Here is a 15961-nt window from a genome sequence, read left to right on the forward strand (position 1 = left end):
GGCCGCGGCAGGAGGGGCGCGCAGGGACCGCCCTCGCCGAATCTCCCGCGTCTCTCCAGCGGCTGCGCTGGCGTGCCGCCTAAGCTCCTCCACCCCCGTCGAAGAGGTGGTGCGGGCCGAGATGGCGGCGCCCGTCCTGAGGCGAGGGTTGCAGGTTGCGCTTCGGAGCTGGGCTGCGGCAGGTGGGTGTGGGCTGTGGGGCTGCCAGGCGGGTCTTTCGGGGACTGAGCTCCAGGGACCCCGAGCGCAGCGCAGGGGAGGTCTGAGTGAGGCCAGGCTGCGCCCCGGAATGTGTTCTCCGTGCCCTCAGATATTGGAGCACATGGGCGTCAGGCTTGCAGCAGTCTCCTCGCTTGACCTTCCTGCGCCTGAGTCTGAACGAGGCTGCTCGAGTTTAAACGGCTTTCGTGTCACTGCAGCCTTTGCCGTTTTATATGTGAGAGTTTTTTCCCCTAGGGTTTCCGTGTTAGCTGCCAGAGATTTCATCCAGCGCTGCGAAGGATTCATGGTTATCAATGGAGCCCTGAGGTCACTTGTGGGGCAGCTTTTTGTTTTGTGGCAAAAGGATTCCTGCACTGCAGGGGGTTGGACTAGATGACCCTTAATGATCTTTCCCCAGCTCTACGGTTCTGTGATTCCATGACCCCCATCGTTTTACCACGTTGACCTTTTATGTAAGGGTACGGCTAACCTTTTGGTGTGAGAGCCACATTCATTTGGCCAGCCTTTTTGAGAGTTAGCAAAAGTGCTCTTGTATACATTTCAGCCAGCTGAGAAGGAGGGTTATCTCTCCCTCCTCTGTCAAATGATCTGTCTGTTGACCACTTGGCATTTCCATCAAGGCTCTTGGTTGCCCTCCCTCCTTGTGCTCTCTCTCCCTCTGTGTGTGTGTACGCACACATATATACATATATGCTGTCATTGTCAAAATCACTGAGAACCTGGAGGTTAGAAAAATGTGCTTGGGGTTATTATGCACTTCCTTTTTTACGTCAATAGCATAGTGACTGTGGCCAACAAGTGGTACCTCGGGTTAAGTACTTAATTCGTTCTGGAGGTCTGTTCTTAACCTGAAACTGTTCTTAACCTGAAGCACCACTTTAGCTAATGGGGCCTCCTCCTGCCGCTGCGCCTCCGGAGCATGATTTCTGTTCTCATCCTGAAGCAAAGTTCTTAACCTGAGGTACTATTTCTGGGTTAGTGGAGTCTGTAACCTGAAGCGTATGTAACCTGAAGCATATGTAACCCGAGGTACCACTGTATGTTTTTGGCCTTTTGGCTGCTCATTTTATACCTTTGCCAACCTGGTGCCCTCCAGATGTGCTGGCTGGAGCTGATGGGAGTTGGAGTTAAACAACATCTGGAGGGCATCAGGTTGACAAGGGCTATTTTCTTTTGTATACATAAAACTATAAAACCATCATCATGTAGACTCCATTGGGAGATTTGTATTATAATCCTGGATTTGCAGAGTCAGAGCTAAGTCCCCGTTGGAGGATTTTTGTACAGCAAGAAGGCGAGAGACACAGAAAGGGAGAAAAATAGCTGTTTTCAACTTCACCCTCTTCCATTCCTTAACTGCCTCATGAGAGAGAGAAAGGATGTGGTATCCTCAAACATTCTGTAGTACCTTTCCACAATGTACAGTATTTCCCTCTAGGGTTAAAGATGAAAGCTGGAGTTTCCCCATTCTGCACCTCCCTTGAACAAAGTGAGCCTTTATTTTAACCTCTACTCTGGTTTGGTTTTAATTTGCAGTGCAATAAGTGTATTGAACATCTAAGATGTCAGAATGACATTGAGTACAAGCATTCAAATTCTACATTTTGAGTTTGGAGTTTGACCACCTCAGACATGTTGTCAAAATGTCCAGGAAAACCCAGTGCAGTGTGATATCTTAAGCAATGAGACATTGGAATTATAGTTGTTGGGCTTGCTCAGGGGCACATTTTGTGTTTCAGCAATGAGCCCTATCTTGGCTCCTGCATTCAAATTTAATGGGAGAATGGGAAATTGTGCTGTTGGAATGAAGTTAGGTTGCCCGGTCAGGTTTATGGTTACAAATCTCATTTGACTCCTTTGCATTAGTCTGACCCTCTTGCACACTAAAGAGGACCAAGTGAGCAAGGACTACCAAGTACGTTGCCCAGCACTAGATTTATTTCTGAAGGCAGCATACTTCCTTCTCTATGATCCTAAAATATACACCTAGACCATTTTTTAATCAGGTGGTTTGAGGGTGTGGGGCTGTAGGCTTCTTCAACCCCACCAAGGCTAAACAGCCCCCTCTCTATTGACTGTGAAAAGCTAGCAGGGAGGGAGACAACCTGCTGGGCCAGGAAGCGATTAATGCTTCCTTGCAAGAGGGGATGGTCCCTACCTGTTTGAAGGAGGCAGTGGTAAAACTACTGAGAGCCAGTGTGGTGTAGTGGTTAAGAGCGATAGACTCGTAATCTGGGGAACCGGGTTCGTGGTGGTTCCACTCCTAATTGGATGGTCATTTCCAGAGGGTGATCCTTGGGGAGTGCTCTGGCCCCATGAAGCCTTCCTTGTGGGGTTTGTCAGGGTTCATAATTATCCCCCATGCTGTTTAACATCTAACATTCACTTGGAATGTTGGAATAAATACTGTAGTCTTGGCAGTACAAAGATTTCACATTAACTTTAGGCATATGGATTTCAGATTCCACTTTTGCGTTCCTTGAAAGGAACTAGCATTTCACCTTTTAATCAGCACCTTTTAGATGGGGAATCATGTTTATGTACTCCTGTTAATAACAAGGCAATGTGCAATGAATTATAAGATCAGCCTGTGTTTTATGGAGGTCTGATTTATGACGTAGTGGCAGGACACCCCTAAAGCCATGTTCCGTAAAGCTGACAGGGAGATCAGAGTTCTCAGTTCTACAGTGTTTGGATTCCAAAGCATGATGGCAATTTATTGCATTTAATTTAGAGAACTGAGTGTTTAAAAAAGAAGGTGACTAATAAAATGTGCATTTAGAGAAATTGAAACCTTTCTAAATGATAGTGCTTATATATTGCTATTGACTCTCTTTTTATTAGGTAGAAGATGTATTCTTTCAGCAGCATATGTGGACAGTTCAACATGGGAACAAAGAGAAAAAGATCAGCAGAGCCTGGGTAAGGAAATACATTGGAGTCTAAAATAATGATGAACTATTGTCTAAATCAGGGCAGTCCAGCTGTTCATACCAAGTGGGCTGCAAGAGTAGTGTGCAATCGGCAGGTTGCACACTGCCTTGTCATGCGGGGTGGGGGCACCAGAGCCAAAATTTGACTGCTCCCCAGCCCACATGCTGCCTTCCCAAAGCCAGATAAGAGAGGCGCTGGACTTTGGGAAGGAAGCACCTGGCTCTGGCACGGTCCTAAATCTGGGAAAGTGCTAACTAGGCTTTGGGAAGGAGGTGGGAGGACTCTAGGGCACTGTCAGATCCCTCATGCCTCACTTCACTGGTTTTGGCAAGGCGGTGTGAGGGCTGGGGTGGGAGCGTAGTGTCAAATGTTGCTATGGGCCGCCAAAAAGGCCCTGTAAATTCACATTCGTTAGTGGTCTTCACCAGGTTTTCCCAGAGCAAGACACCTGAGTTGTTGAGGGTGAGGTATGTGAGAAAGAAGTGGAGAACTGTCGAGACATTAAATTCTGGAATAGAAGTTAAGTTAGCCCTTGGCTCTATCTGCACTATATGTTTAAAGTAGTATCGTATATCTTTCAGGAGGCATGGCTTCCCCCAGGGAAAGTGTGTTCAGGGTGCTGAGAGGAGACCCCTATTCCGTTCACAGTTACCATTCCCAGAGTTCCTTTGGAAGAGGGATTGATTGTTAAAAAACTGGGAATGGTAACTCTCTGAGGGGTATAGGGGTCTCCTAACAACTCTCAGGACCCTTAACAAGCTACAGTTCACAGACTGTTTAAAGTGGTTTGAATCTGCTTTAAATGTACAGTGTAGATGCGGCCTTTGTGGTTGCAGAATCCAAGAGCCTTTCAAAGCAGAACGGGGGCTGCTATTGCAAATGGCGTTTCTATGGAAGTTATTTCTCCTCTTTCCCATAACATGTAACATAACTTTTCCCCATGGTTCTATCATGGCATCCCACATCCCAGCTCCTCATCAATGGCTATGCCCTTGATACTGGGCAGTCAAATCCCACAGGATCCTGGACAGTCAAATCCCACAGGATTATTTGTGATACTGGACAGTCAAATCCCACATGATTAATGCTAAAAGATGATGCATTAATCAATGATTGAGGCAGGAAGAAATAGCTGACCATCTAACTTTGAAGGAAAAATGGGCCGAAATCCTAGGAGGCAAGCTGCCAAGTCAGGATTCTGAATGGACAGAAGGTCAAAGAAAAAGAGACTGGGATAAATAATTGGATGTAGAATGCAACAATTCCTGTCTGTATTTGGTTGAAAAAATCTGGGCTTTTCTGTTTGCAAGTAGTAATCTTGCATTATCTGTTATTTGATCACAAGATGGCAGTGCTGTCTTTGCAGATGATGGCAACTCTCAATCAAGGGATGCATTAGTTTTGCAACAATGGTCACTCAGGGAAGCATTACAATGCACATGATGGAGATAATCTCTCTGTAAGGGGGAAATGTTGGTGCTGTGTGATGTACACAAGTGTGGGTGTTGCTGGGGCTTCCCATTTTCAGGAGCTGCTCTGCATTTTCTCCTGTGGGTGGGTGGGGGAGTCACGCATGAAGTGCCCCTGTTGTGGATGAGTCTTCCCTTAGCACCATTTAAAGGCTCTATTGTTCACAGCCATAGCAGTTGAAGCCTGGATTTACCACTCTTTTAAAAAGAACATTAAAATGGATTGTGGTTCTGAAACACCTTTGTGATTACACAGCAGGTTGATTAATTTCGAAAAGGGAAAGAATGCAAGCATTAATCATAGGATTGTTCCAGGGCTCGGTGTCGACAAAGGGGATGGAATATGCAGAAAAAGGTGCAGAAATGGACAAACAAAAGGCTAGAACAATTCTTAGGCTATGAAAGATTGAAATGTTTGGGGGTTTTTTAGTCTAATAAAAAAGAAAAATGCAAGTATTGAAGGGTGGGGATGGAAACTCGTAAAGACACACTTTTTTGCCCAAGGTTTCCCTGATCCTTAAGTTAGGAACTTGTTTTTTTAAAAAAATTGTTTGAATTCCTGATTTTATAAAGCTTTACATTACTGTTTTACAAGTTTTATGTTGTGTTTCTTTGTTTTGATTTTTTTTATTGTTCTTACGTTGTACAATGTTTAGAGGTTTTAAAAATATTAAGCAGTTTATAAATGCTTTCAAGTGAATAAAACAAGCTCCATGAAATTAATGCATGATGTGGAAAAAGTGGAGAAAAAGAGGTTTTTCTCCCTCCTTCATAATACAGTCATACCTTGGGTTACAGACGCTTCAGGTTGTGTGATTTCGGGTTGCGCATCGCACCAAACCCGGAATGACCGGAACGGGTTACTTCCGGGTTTTAGCACATGCGCAGAAGCACCGAATCGCGACCCACACGTGCGCAGACGAGGTGCTGCGGGTTGTGAACTCCATGGGTTGTGAACGTGTTTCTCGCATGGATCATGTTCGTGACCCGAGCGTCCACTGTATCAGACACTGGGGTCATCTAGTGAAACTGAATGGAGGGAGAGTCAGGATGGGGGGGGGGAAGGAAATAGTTTTTCACAGACACAAGGATATAGTTGCCAATGTGGATGGCTTTAAAAGAGAATTAGACACATTTATGGAGGATAAGGCTATTTGTCGCTACTGACCACCATGGCTATGTTCTGCTTTCATGGTGAGAGGCTTCTGAATGCCAGTTGCAGGAAACTGCAAGAGGGGAGAGTGCTTTTGAGCTCAGGCCTTGCTTTTGAGCTCCTCATAGACATCTGGTTGGCCACTGTGAAGAAAGGATGCTTTATTAGATGGGCCATTGGCTGTCAACAGCTACTAGTTGTATGCTTTCTCCAGAATCAGATGCTGATGCAGCATACAGGTAGAAGGGGGGCGACAAAGGGAGGTGTCTGTTGCCCTTACGTTTTGTGTTCCTGTAGGCATTTGGTTGGCCACTATGGGAAATGGGATGCTGGGCTAGATAGGCCATTTTGTCTGTTCCAGCAGGGTTCTTCTTTACTTCTTAATGGGGTGAGGGCTGTGCCCCTTTGCCAAGCACTGGTACCAACTCTAAGGGGCCCACAGATTTATTTTTTGTGTGGGTGCTAACCTCCCAGGCAACATGCAGGGCCTTGTGAAGCCTCCAACGTAACATCTGGTAGAAAACCAGAAGCTGCATTGAAGGTTGCACGAGGCCTCGGACGTGACTTATGAAAATCCCATTATTTGTCTAAATCGCAGGAGAAATTTACTGCTTAACAGTGGTTTTTTGAATGCCATATGAGGATACTGACATATTGAAATACTGAATGCCATATGAGAGTATTGACATCCTTAAGGAGACTGCCTGCAATCTACAGTACCTCTTTGTGCTAGTGGTTTTTCCTCCTGTCCATTAGAAACTAAACTTGAGACCACTGATTTATTTCAAAGAGGATACCAAGCAGCTATTTTACAATAACCTTCCATTGATTGGTGCTGACCTGAGCCAGATTTGAACCAGCAGTTTTGGGAGTTGAAAAGCTTTATTCCTAGTTACAAGTCCCTTGAGTCACCCATTTATAGGGACTGGGAATTTTAATCTCTACAGACAGTGGTAAAGCAAATTTCATCAATAGGCAATCTTAGATCTCATTATTTTGGAAGGTTATGCTTAGTTGTTGGATGGATGTCACTCTGAATTTAGAATTAATTATGATTTTCTTTGGCTCATTCATGAGATTTCCATACCACTTTCAGTAATTTGGGCTTTGTAGAAGGACAATATATATCTTTTGTACACCATAGGTAATATAGACACCAGACAAAGATTGACAATTTTCTCCTAACAGCCCACACTGAAAAGGGGAGATTGGAAACTAGCCAATAACTGTTCAACCCAGAGGTGCCCGAAGTCTCTTATTAGTAAGTTTTTCTCCCTAGCCCTTAAAACAGTGTTTATCAAACTTGTTGGACTATAACTCCCATCATTCCTGACTACTGGTCCTGCTAGCTTAGGATGATGGGAGTTGTAGTCCAACAACAGCTGGGGACCCAAGTTTGAGAAAAACAGTGCCTTAAAGGAAATACTATTTGCCTTCTGTACCCAGGGCATCTGTAATCTTGCTATACTGATAAAGAACTGATCCAGCTAAATTAAGAGTTTGCCACTTACCATCTGATTAGAATAGTCTTGCTCATATTGGGAACAGACGCTTAACCAATGTGGCCAAGTGTCGTCCAGTCTCAAATCTTCCATTCTTGGGCAAGGTGATTGAGCGGGTGGTCGCTGAACAACTCCAGCCTGGAGGATGCGGACCATTTGGATCCCTTCCAATCGGGATTCAGGCCTCATCATGGGACTGAAACTGTCTTGGTCACACTGGTCAATGATCTCTGCGGGCCAGGGACCAAGGTGAAAGCTGTTTCCTGCTCCTGCTGGATCTGTCAACGGCCTTTGACACCATTGATCATGACATCCTTCTGAACAGCCTAGAGGAGCTGGGAGCTGGTGTCACTGTTATACAGTGGTTACACTCCTTCCTTCCTGTTCAGAAAGTGGTGTTGGGGGATGAGTGTTCAGACCCCTGGGCTCTCACTTGTGGGGTGCCTCAGGGCTCCATCCTCTCCCCCATGCTTTTTAACATCTATATGAAGCCGCTGGGAAAGATCATCAGGGGGTTGGGCATTCACCAGTATGGAGATGATAACCAGCTCTACCTTTCCTTCAAATCTGAACCAGTGAAGGCAATAAAGGTCCTGTGTGAGTGTCTGGAGGATGGATGGCGGTTAACAGATTGAGGTTAAATCCTGACAAGACAGAAATACTGTTTTGGGGGGACAGGGAGCGGGCAGGTATGGGAGACTCCCTGGTCCTGAATGAGGTGATTGTGCTCCTGAAGGACCAGGTATGCAGCCTGGGAGTCATTTTGGACTCAGCTGTCCATGGAGGTGCAGGTCAATTCTGTGTCCAGGGCAGCTGTCTACCAGCTCCATCTGGTACGCCGGCTGAGACCAGCCTGCAGACTGTCTCGCCAGAGTGGTACATACACCCCATGTAGAGTGCATTGCTGTGCAATGCACTCTATGTGGGGCTACCTTTGAAGGTGACCTGGAAACTACAACTAATCCGAAATGCAGCAGTTAGACTAGTGACTGGGAGTGGCCGCCGGGACCATATAACACAGGTCCTAAAGGATCTTTACTGGCTTCCAGTGTACTTCTGAGCACAATTCAAAGAGTTGATGCTGACCTTTAAAGCCCCAAAAGGCCCTCAGCCCAGTATACCTGAAGGAGCATTTCCTGCCCCATTGTTCAGCCTGCACACTGAGGTTCTCCTCTGAGGGTCTTCTGCTGGTTCTCTCACTGCAAGAAGCAAGGTTACAGGGAACCAGGCAGAGGGCCTTCTCTGGGAAAACCAGCCAGATGGGCAGGGTATAAATAATAAAATAATTATTGTTGTTGTTGTTGTTGTTGTTGTTGTTGTTGTTGTTATCTGACACATGAGACTCACTTTGACTAAATGACAACTAGAGTTTAAAATATTAAATAACAAGCTGCACAGAGTACATACGATGAATCAAGGGAAAGGCCTATCTTTTTTGCAGGAATGCTGCAAGTGTATAAAAGAGGCAAATGCAAAATGAATTATTCATTTCTTTCCCAGTAGTGAAACAGTAATTGAAGCTTTGCTGGCAGAACTGCTACTCTGTTCAGTTAACCTGATTTCTACTACCTGTTTTTGAAGCATTTCACGATGGGGCTGATGAATGTGTGTCAGCAGAGCATGCTTTATACTGGAGCAAAAGCTCTAGCAAAGATTTCCAAGTACTTTGTGAAGACATCAGACTACATCAGGAAAAACTTTTGAGCTGTTCGACAGTGGCATTATCTCCCTTGGGAGGCTGTGGACTCCTCTTCCTTGGAGGCTATTAAGCAGAGCTTGGACAGTCATTTGTCATGGATGCTTTAGCTGAGATTGCTGCATTGAAGGGGGTTGGACCAGATTATCTATGATTCTACCAAAGAAAGAGTCTTGTGCACCAATGATTAGCATGACAAAGCTGTATTGCAGGGGTGGGGAACCTGTTACTCTCCTGATGTTGCTGGACCATAACTCACATCATCCCTGACCATTGGCCATGCTGACTGGGGTTGATGGAAACTGGAGTCCAATATCATCCAGAAGACCACAGGTTGCCCATCCCTGCTCTAGTAGGGCTTACTGTGTGGGAGGTGTGAGAGCCTTTAGCCCTCCTGATGTTGCTGAACTACAAAGCCCATCAGCCCCAGCAAGAATGGCTTATGAGATTATGAGAGTGGTAGTTCAACAGCATTTGCCCAAGGGGTTTGAAAGTTCAGAAATAGAAAATCAGAAGTCTACATCTGGAATAAATTGTGCAGATTCAGTTTTCATTCTGATAATTTCGGAACATACATGTTTCAAGTCTGTGTCCAATTCAAAAGCCATAGTTCTAGTTTATGCAGCTTTATGCTGTGTTTCTATAGCAAGGTTTCCCAGACTTGGACTACAACTCCCATCATCCCTAGCTAGCAGGACCAGTGGTCAGGGATGATGGGAACTGTAGTCCACAGACAGCTGGAGACCCAAGTTTGAGAAAGCCTGGCGTAGAGCTATGGTTGTAGGAAGAAAGGCTAACTTCCATGTCCACTGTTCCCTGAGAAGGCAGTGCTAACTTTTGATGAGTAGGCTAGCAGCAAATCCTATGGCTGGAGTGAGGAGAAGTTATTACATTTCCATGGCTGATATTTAAAAATGGAGGCTTACATTAAATGCTTTTATCTGTCTTTTAGTCCAGATCACTGAGTAACTTTGTTTATACTCCTTTGGGGTTTTTTTCCTTCTCAGAAATTATTAGTGATAATTGAAGATTTTTTGTTTTCTTTCTACAGTTGAACTAGCCACTCTGATGGACAGAACCTATGAAAGAAAGCTTCCTGTCAGCTCCTTAACTGTATCCCGGGTAAGAATGCAAACTCCAGTTTGGCTAAAGATGAAAGCCACAATACCCCCAACCCTCGCTAAAAAGCCCCTAGTCAGATATAACCTCTTTTCTTCCAGGAGATCTTGAACTGAAATATTTTTTGCTGCATATGCTATACTGTGATCTAAAGTTACTGAGTTAGTATTGTGCTGAGGGCACAATGATAGTCATTTAAAGCCCTGAGATGAGTTGAGATGATTTGCCTCAGTGTGATGTGCCTTCTTTCTAATCTCTCTTCTCAAGCTTTGTTATTACTTTTTAATCTACATTATTTGTCTCACTATTGAGCTGACCTTCTTTGGCTATAACGCTAATGCTTTGTAGTACAAGCTCTACTTCTTAACTCCCCCAGGCCTAGAGATAAGATTCCAAGTTCTAAAGTGTCAATAAAGTATTGCTGGCATGTGGAGGTCATGCATGTCAATATAGCATCAAGGCAATCAACTAAATTGGATTTTGAAAAAGAAAGAAAGATAAGACTGCCTGGAAAAGAACATTGTAGCCGTACTAGGCCAGATGTTCTTGTAGTGTCCAGATGTGGAAACATGATGACACTTGATGGTTATTAATTATTTGTATTCATATTAAAGTGTACTGGGCATTCTACAACTAATAGCTTATCAAACTAGTAGCCTGATACAATATTCCATTCCCTGTCTTTCAATCGCAGCCTCTGGTGGGTTACATTTTTTTATTTGTAGTCATATACAGCCCACCCTTCACCACACAGTCCCAGACAGAGATGCCAAGTTCCATGTGACATTATGGGGGGGGGGGGACTCGTCGCATCTTTGTGACATCACACGTGTGACGTTGGGCGGAGGCTCCGGGCCCTGGGGTGGCCCTCCACCACTGCGGGGAGGCCTGGTGGGGCCTTGCCCCTCAAGATTGCGGGGGGGGGGGGGCTCAGCCCCATCCCTGCTTACTTTGGGAGGGCTGAGCTTTGCTTAGCCCCATAGAGTTGTGGCCTATGGTCGCAGAGAGGGTTACATGTTGCTCAATTCAAATAAACTGTTTTGCATAAACATTACTAGACCACAGATGAAAGAATCATTTGGAAATAACTCTAGCACTGCAATGGGAAGGATATTCTGGTCTCGTCCTCCACCCACAAAGGCCTGGACAAAAATGTGCATCTTGACCTTTTTTTGAAATCTATATAACGATGAGGTCAGATGAAAAGACAATTTTTGGTTCAAGATGCACCCCCAACTCAAGCTATGGACCTGATCACTCCAGGGGAGTACATCCTGACAAGAAAAAGTTGTCGGCTCACTTCCTGGACCCCAAAGCCCACAACACTCAGCACCTCCAGCTTGTCTGCATTCAGTTTCAGTTTAATGGCCCACATTCTGCCCATTACCACCTCAAGGCAGCAGCCCAGCTTCTCAACCGCCTCTCCTGATTCACATGGCATTGAGAGATAAAGTAGTGTGTCACCAGTGGGATCCCAAAACCCCTGATGACATTCCCAACAGCTTCATATAGATGTTGAATAACATGGGGGACAAGATTGACCCCTGTGGGACACCACAAGTTAACTCGCATGCTGTCAAGTAATAGTTTCCCATTGCTATGGTCTCATATATAGAAATGAAACCACTGCAGTGCAGGGCCCCTCAAAGAGAATCAACTATCGTTCCCCCAGACCTCTCCCTACAAAGATCAGTTTGGATGCTATACCTGGGCCTGAACCTGGCTTGAAAAGAGTCCAGATAAATTGTGGAATATCATAAAATAGGCAACCTGTGATATTATATGATAGGAACACAGACTTGTATCAGGGTCAGGCTGTTTATCCAGCTTGGCCAGGATTGTCTACTTTATTTTGGACTCAAACTCCCATCAGCCACAGCCAGATAACCAGTAGTCATGGATGATGGGAGTTGTAGTCTGCAAAAATCTTGGGAGCTATCAGTTTCCTGTTTCTGATCTATTCTGTGTTTGGCAGTGACTTTTCAGGGTCACAGGCAGAACCTTGCACATTGTATGCTTCCTAATTCTTTTCACCTGAGACTCAGTTGATTGAAACAGGGTCCTTCTGAAAATGAAATTGCTCTACCAACAGCTGTGCTTTTTCTTCATGGAGGAAAAATGAACTATATTAATACTGTTGATACTTCTGTTTTCAATTAGTATGTTTGTCCTATCCTCCTTTTAAAAATGGCTTATGTCGTTGGCCATAACGAAAGCTGGTGGAAGAAAGTTCCATAGGCCAGCTAAGTGTGTTGTGAAAAAAGCATTTCATTTAAAACCAGAGCAGCACATGCTGTTTGTTCATTTAATTGGGTGTTTTTCTCCAATTCCGGTACCACATCAAAGTGAAAGCAGCTGCTTCCATTTGGCTTCTTCCAGTTCATCGATAATTATACATAGCTCAATATACTGCATTCATGTGGAACCGGACATGTCTCCTTAATCCCCAAAGTTGAGAGAATGGATGATTGCTCTTCAGTGACATCCAAGGACTTAAGAGTGGGTAGCTCTTTCCCTGCTCCTGACAGATACTGGAAAATAGGGATCCACCAGCCCAGTAAGATTTCACCATATAGAACTTTTCCGATCACGGTGCTGTAGTGATAGGAGAAGCTACACCTGCTACAGCTTAGAAGCTTGGTTGTAAGTTGCTTTGGGTTGCCTTGGGCAACATAAAGTGACAAACAAATTTAACAAACAACAACAACAACAACAACGATGATAATAATAATAATAATAATAATAATAATAATAATAATAATAATAATTAATTAGTAGTAGTTGTTGTTCAGCTCTCTCAGGAGCTTCCATTGCCTTTGATGAAGTCCTGCTGTGCTCCCTCCTAGGCTTCCCAGCGTTTCATGTTTCACTGTGTCCTAGAAATGGGGAACGACCTGGGGTTTCTGAAGGAAATGATAAATGAAAACATGAAAGGTAGACTTGATAATGATGCTTTCTGATGGTGCTACATGCACTTTGCATTTTTTGAAAAAAGGAAATGTGACGTTACCAAAAAATGTGAAGTCCTGTGAGCTGCATAGATTATGCAAATTAAGCAAGTTTTGCATACTTCAACTGTTTTACATAATATGTTTTTTGCTTTTGCTTGAAGAAAGGTTGAAGAAACTATGCAATATATTGGAGCCCTACCCGATGGTCCCTGGATGTCCTACTCAAGCTTAATCTCCCAAGATTTTGCCAGCCATTGTTCCCTTTCAGTATTACTGTGTATTTTGAGCCTATCTTCATAAATGTACAATCTTAAAAAAAACATAGATGGGCATCCATATAAATTTAACAACCAGATAAATAATGTGGAGTTGTTCCCTCTATTTCTGATGTTCAGACGTCTGTGCCGTTGCATGACACCTGTTCTGCACTGCACAAGATAGAGGCATTAGCAAATTTGGGGCAACCCTAAAGTTTGTAGAAGTACAAATATTTTGGGGGGGAGGGCTAAGAGAGGTGAAGCCCAGAAACAGGCCATTGAGGATTGCGTGAGCTTCAGAGGCCAAGGATTGCTGACTGACAGTTGCAAGGTATGGGCAGGAAAACAGGTGGAACGGGGAATAGAATTGAGTAGCCTAGTTAGAACTGGTTTGTAAATGGCTTGCCATATGTCCCAATTGTAATTGACTGTGTTCAGTACAATCATATGATGTTCCATTTACCTGGCAAGCGATTGGAACTTTAATGTTCTTCAGTTGCAAATCGTAACACTTGTTGAACCATTCACAAAACTAGTTAGGTTTGCACCATTCTGCGCTCTGAGCTGATCATCTTTTTCTCCTTCAGTTTATAGACAACATTACTTCACGTGAACAAGTGGATCAAGCTGAGTATTATCTTTACAAGTAAGCAACCTTTTTGGTTTCCAAACTTTGATTTATGAGATAAAGAAATCAAGGTTATTGAATATATTATTTGCATCAAGCTGTTGGTTGGGGACAGTTAGGTGTTACTTGTAATTATACTGCAGTTCATCAATCAATAGGTGACCAAGGATCCATAAATGCATTAACCAGCTCAGCCCTGGAGAGTAAACCTTTTACTCTGATGAGAAAATAGGAACAGGAAAAGCCCTCACTGTTCTTATGCACCTGGAGAAGTGTGAGGATTCTCCATGATGCCGCATTGACTTTAGAAGCATGGGAGAATGTCAGGGACCCTCTCTGATGCTGCAGTAAGCGTTACAGAAACTTGGAAAGCTATTAGACTTCTTGCTGCTGCCTGGTAGTTTGAAGCTTAGCAAGGTGGGTTTGAACTCCTGCCCTTCTTCACAGTTGTCCTGAGTTTCAAGCTCCGCATGATGTCAGAGGGCCCTGTCCCCTCCGGAAGTGGGCTGGGGGGCCACGGCAAGAATGCTTGCTGCCAAATCCAGTGAAGATATGTTGACAGGGGCCAATATGGGGTGTAATGATGTGCCTTTCTGCTGTTTGTATGGTAACCTCTAGACTCATTGACTGCTAGATTTATACACTGAGCAGTCTCACCTTGCTAGGTGTGCTTGGGGTTGTGCTATGGTAATGTTGAATGCAAATGTGGCAAAATGTTGCTTAGCATTATTGATGTTTTCATTCTGACTTGTCTGCAAAGAGTTCAGGGCAGCATTATGTGGTTCACTTCAATTTTAGCCATACAATAACCCTCCAAGTTAGGTGAGGCTGGCAGACCATGATGGTGGCGACATTCATGGCTGAGTGGGAAGCCCTAACTCCTACACCAAAATGGCTCTCTCTGTAGCACTTTTTATACCAATTATGCAGCCCAGTCCTGTGCATATTTACCTAGAAGTAGGACTATTTGTTTAATTGGTTTGCTCCCAGATAAGTATGCGTGGGATTGAAGCCTTAATGGATCAGGTGTGTTACAGCCATCATCATTTTATGTTCTGACAACACTGCTTTGAGGTAGACTGCTGTTATTCCCATTTTACATAAAGTGAACCATGGTAGCAAAAGATGGTACTTTCTTAAGACCAAAGGCTGATTATGTGATTTTAAGTTGCATTTTGGAAATGGTACTCAAGTCAAACTCTCTTTTCATTATACAGTGTTGAAACTCATGTATGATTTCAAATGTAAAACTAGTTAACTACAACCAGCAAAGGTAGTTCCTTCCAAGTTCTCCCTTCATTAAGAATCTGATACATCTTATTCAGCCGAACACATTTATTTCCTGCAGATTACTAATCGCATTTGGACTTTTGAGGGAGGTCCATGGGCACCAGTAACAAAAACGCTCATTTGTGTTTTGGGGGTGACATAACGCAAAATGGCTGCCACATCTAAAATAACAGAAAAGGATTCAGGAACACAAAATGGTGCCGGCATGCCTGCCTCTTCAGTCCCCCCTCCCCCCCAAAAGAAACAAAAGGCACACATATCAGCCACTTACAGAGAGAGGCTCTTTCCCTCATCCCTTGTATTCAGAATGGAAGGGAATATGAGTGTTCAGTCCTGACCTATAATTAAATGTGGACTTGCTTAAAGCAGTGCATTAAACGTAGGAGAGTCAGAGCCAGTGCAAACAGAGACTGACCAGGAAGAGCACACAGGTTTCCCATGCATTGTAGATTTTTGAGGCAATATTTGCTGAAATGGCCTGCAGGTGCCATAGGAGGTGCTTGTGGGCACACTGGCACCAGCAGGCATCATGTTGGCGACCCTTTTGCAGCTAGAATTGTGAGTGTTTAAATAACCTTTAGTCTTGCTTTGGATACTTGGTCTACTATCCTCTGGCAGTGGACTCTTGTTGCAAAATGTAGATGTGCAACTGAGCAGCTAGAACAGAGCCACCAGCTTTGCCTTGGATAAAATATGTGGAATGACATGCCTGTTCACAGCTTCTGCTTCTGCTTGGTTTT

General features: G+C 44.2%; 1 protein-coding gene across 2 annotated transcripts in view; it reads left to right on the top strand.

Moving 5' to 3' along the window:
• Positions 1 to 61: 61 nt before the first annotated feature.
• MRPS27 (mitochondrial ribosomal protein S27) overlaps positions 62 to 15961 on the top strand; it is a 53780-nt gene continuing 37880 nt past the window's right edge. For both annotated transcript variants that reach the window (XR_014540035.1, XM_083577429.1), the window contains exons 1-4: positions 62 to 182; positions 3067 to 3144; positions 10028 to 10098; positions 13891 to 13949. Coding sequence is in view for 1 of the 2 variants with exons in the window: in XM_083577429.1 (XP_083433555.1) it covers positions 122 to 182; positions 3067 to 3144; positions 10028 to 10098; positions 13891 to 13949 (269 nt within the window). In the remaining variant the exon portion in view is untranslated. The remainder of the gene's footprint in view (positions 183 to 3066; positions 3145 to 10027; positions 10099 to 13890; positions 13950 to 15961) is intronic.

Source organism: Podarcis filfolensis (assembly GCF_964270895.1).
Source record: "Podarcis filfolensis genome assembly, chromosome: 11".
Lineage (NCBI taxonomy): Eukaryota > Metazoa > Chordata > Lepidosauria > Squamata > Lacertidae > Podarcis > Podarcis filfolensis.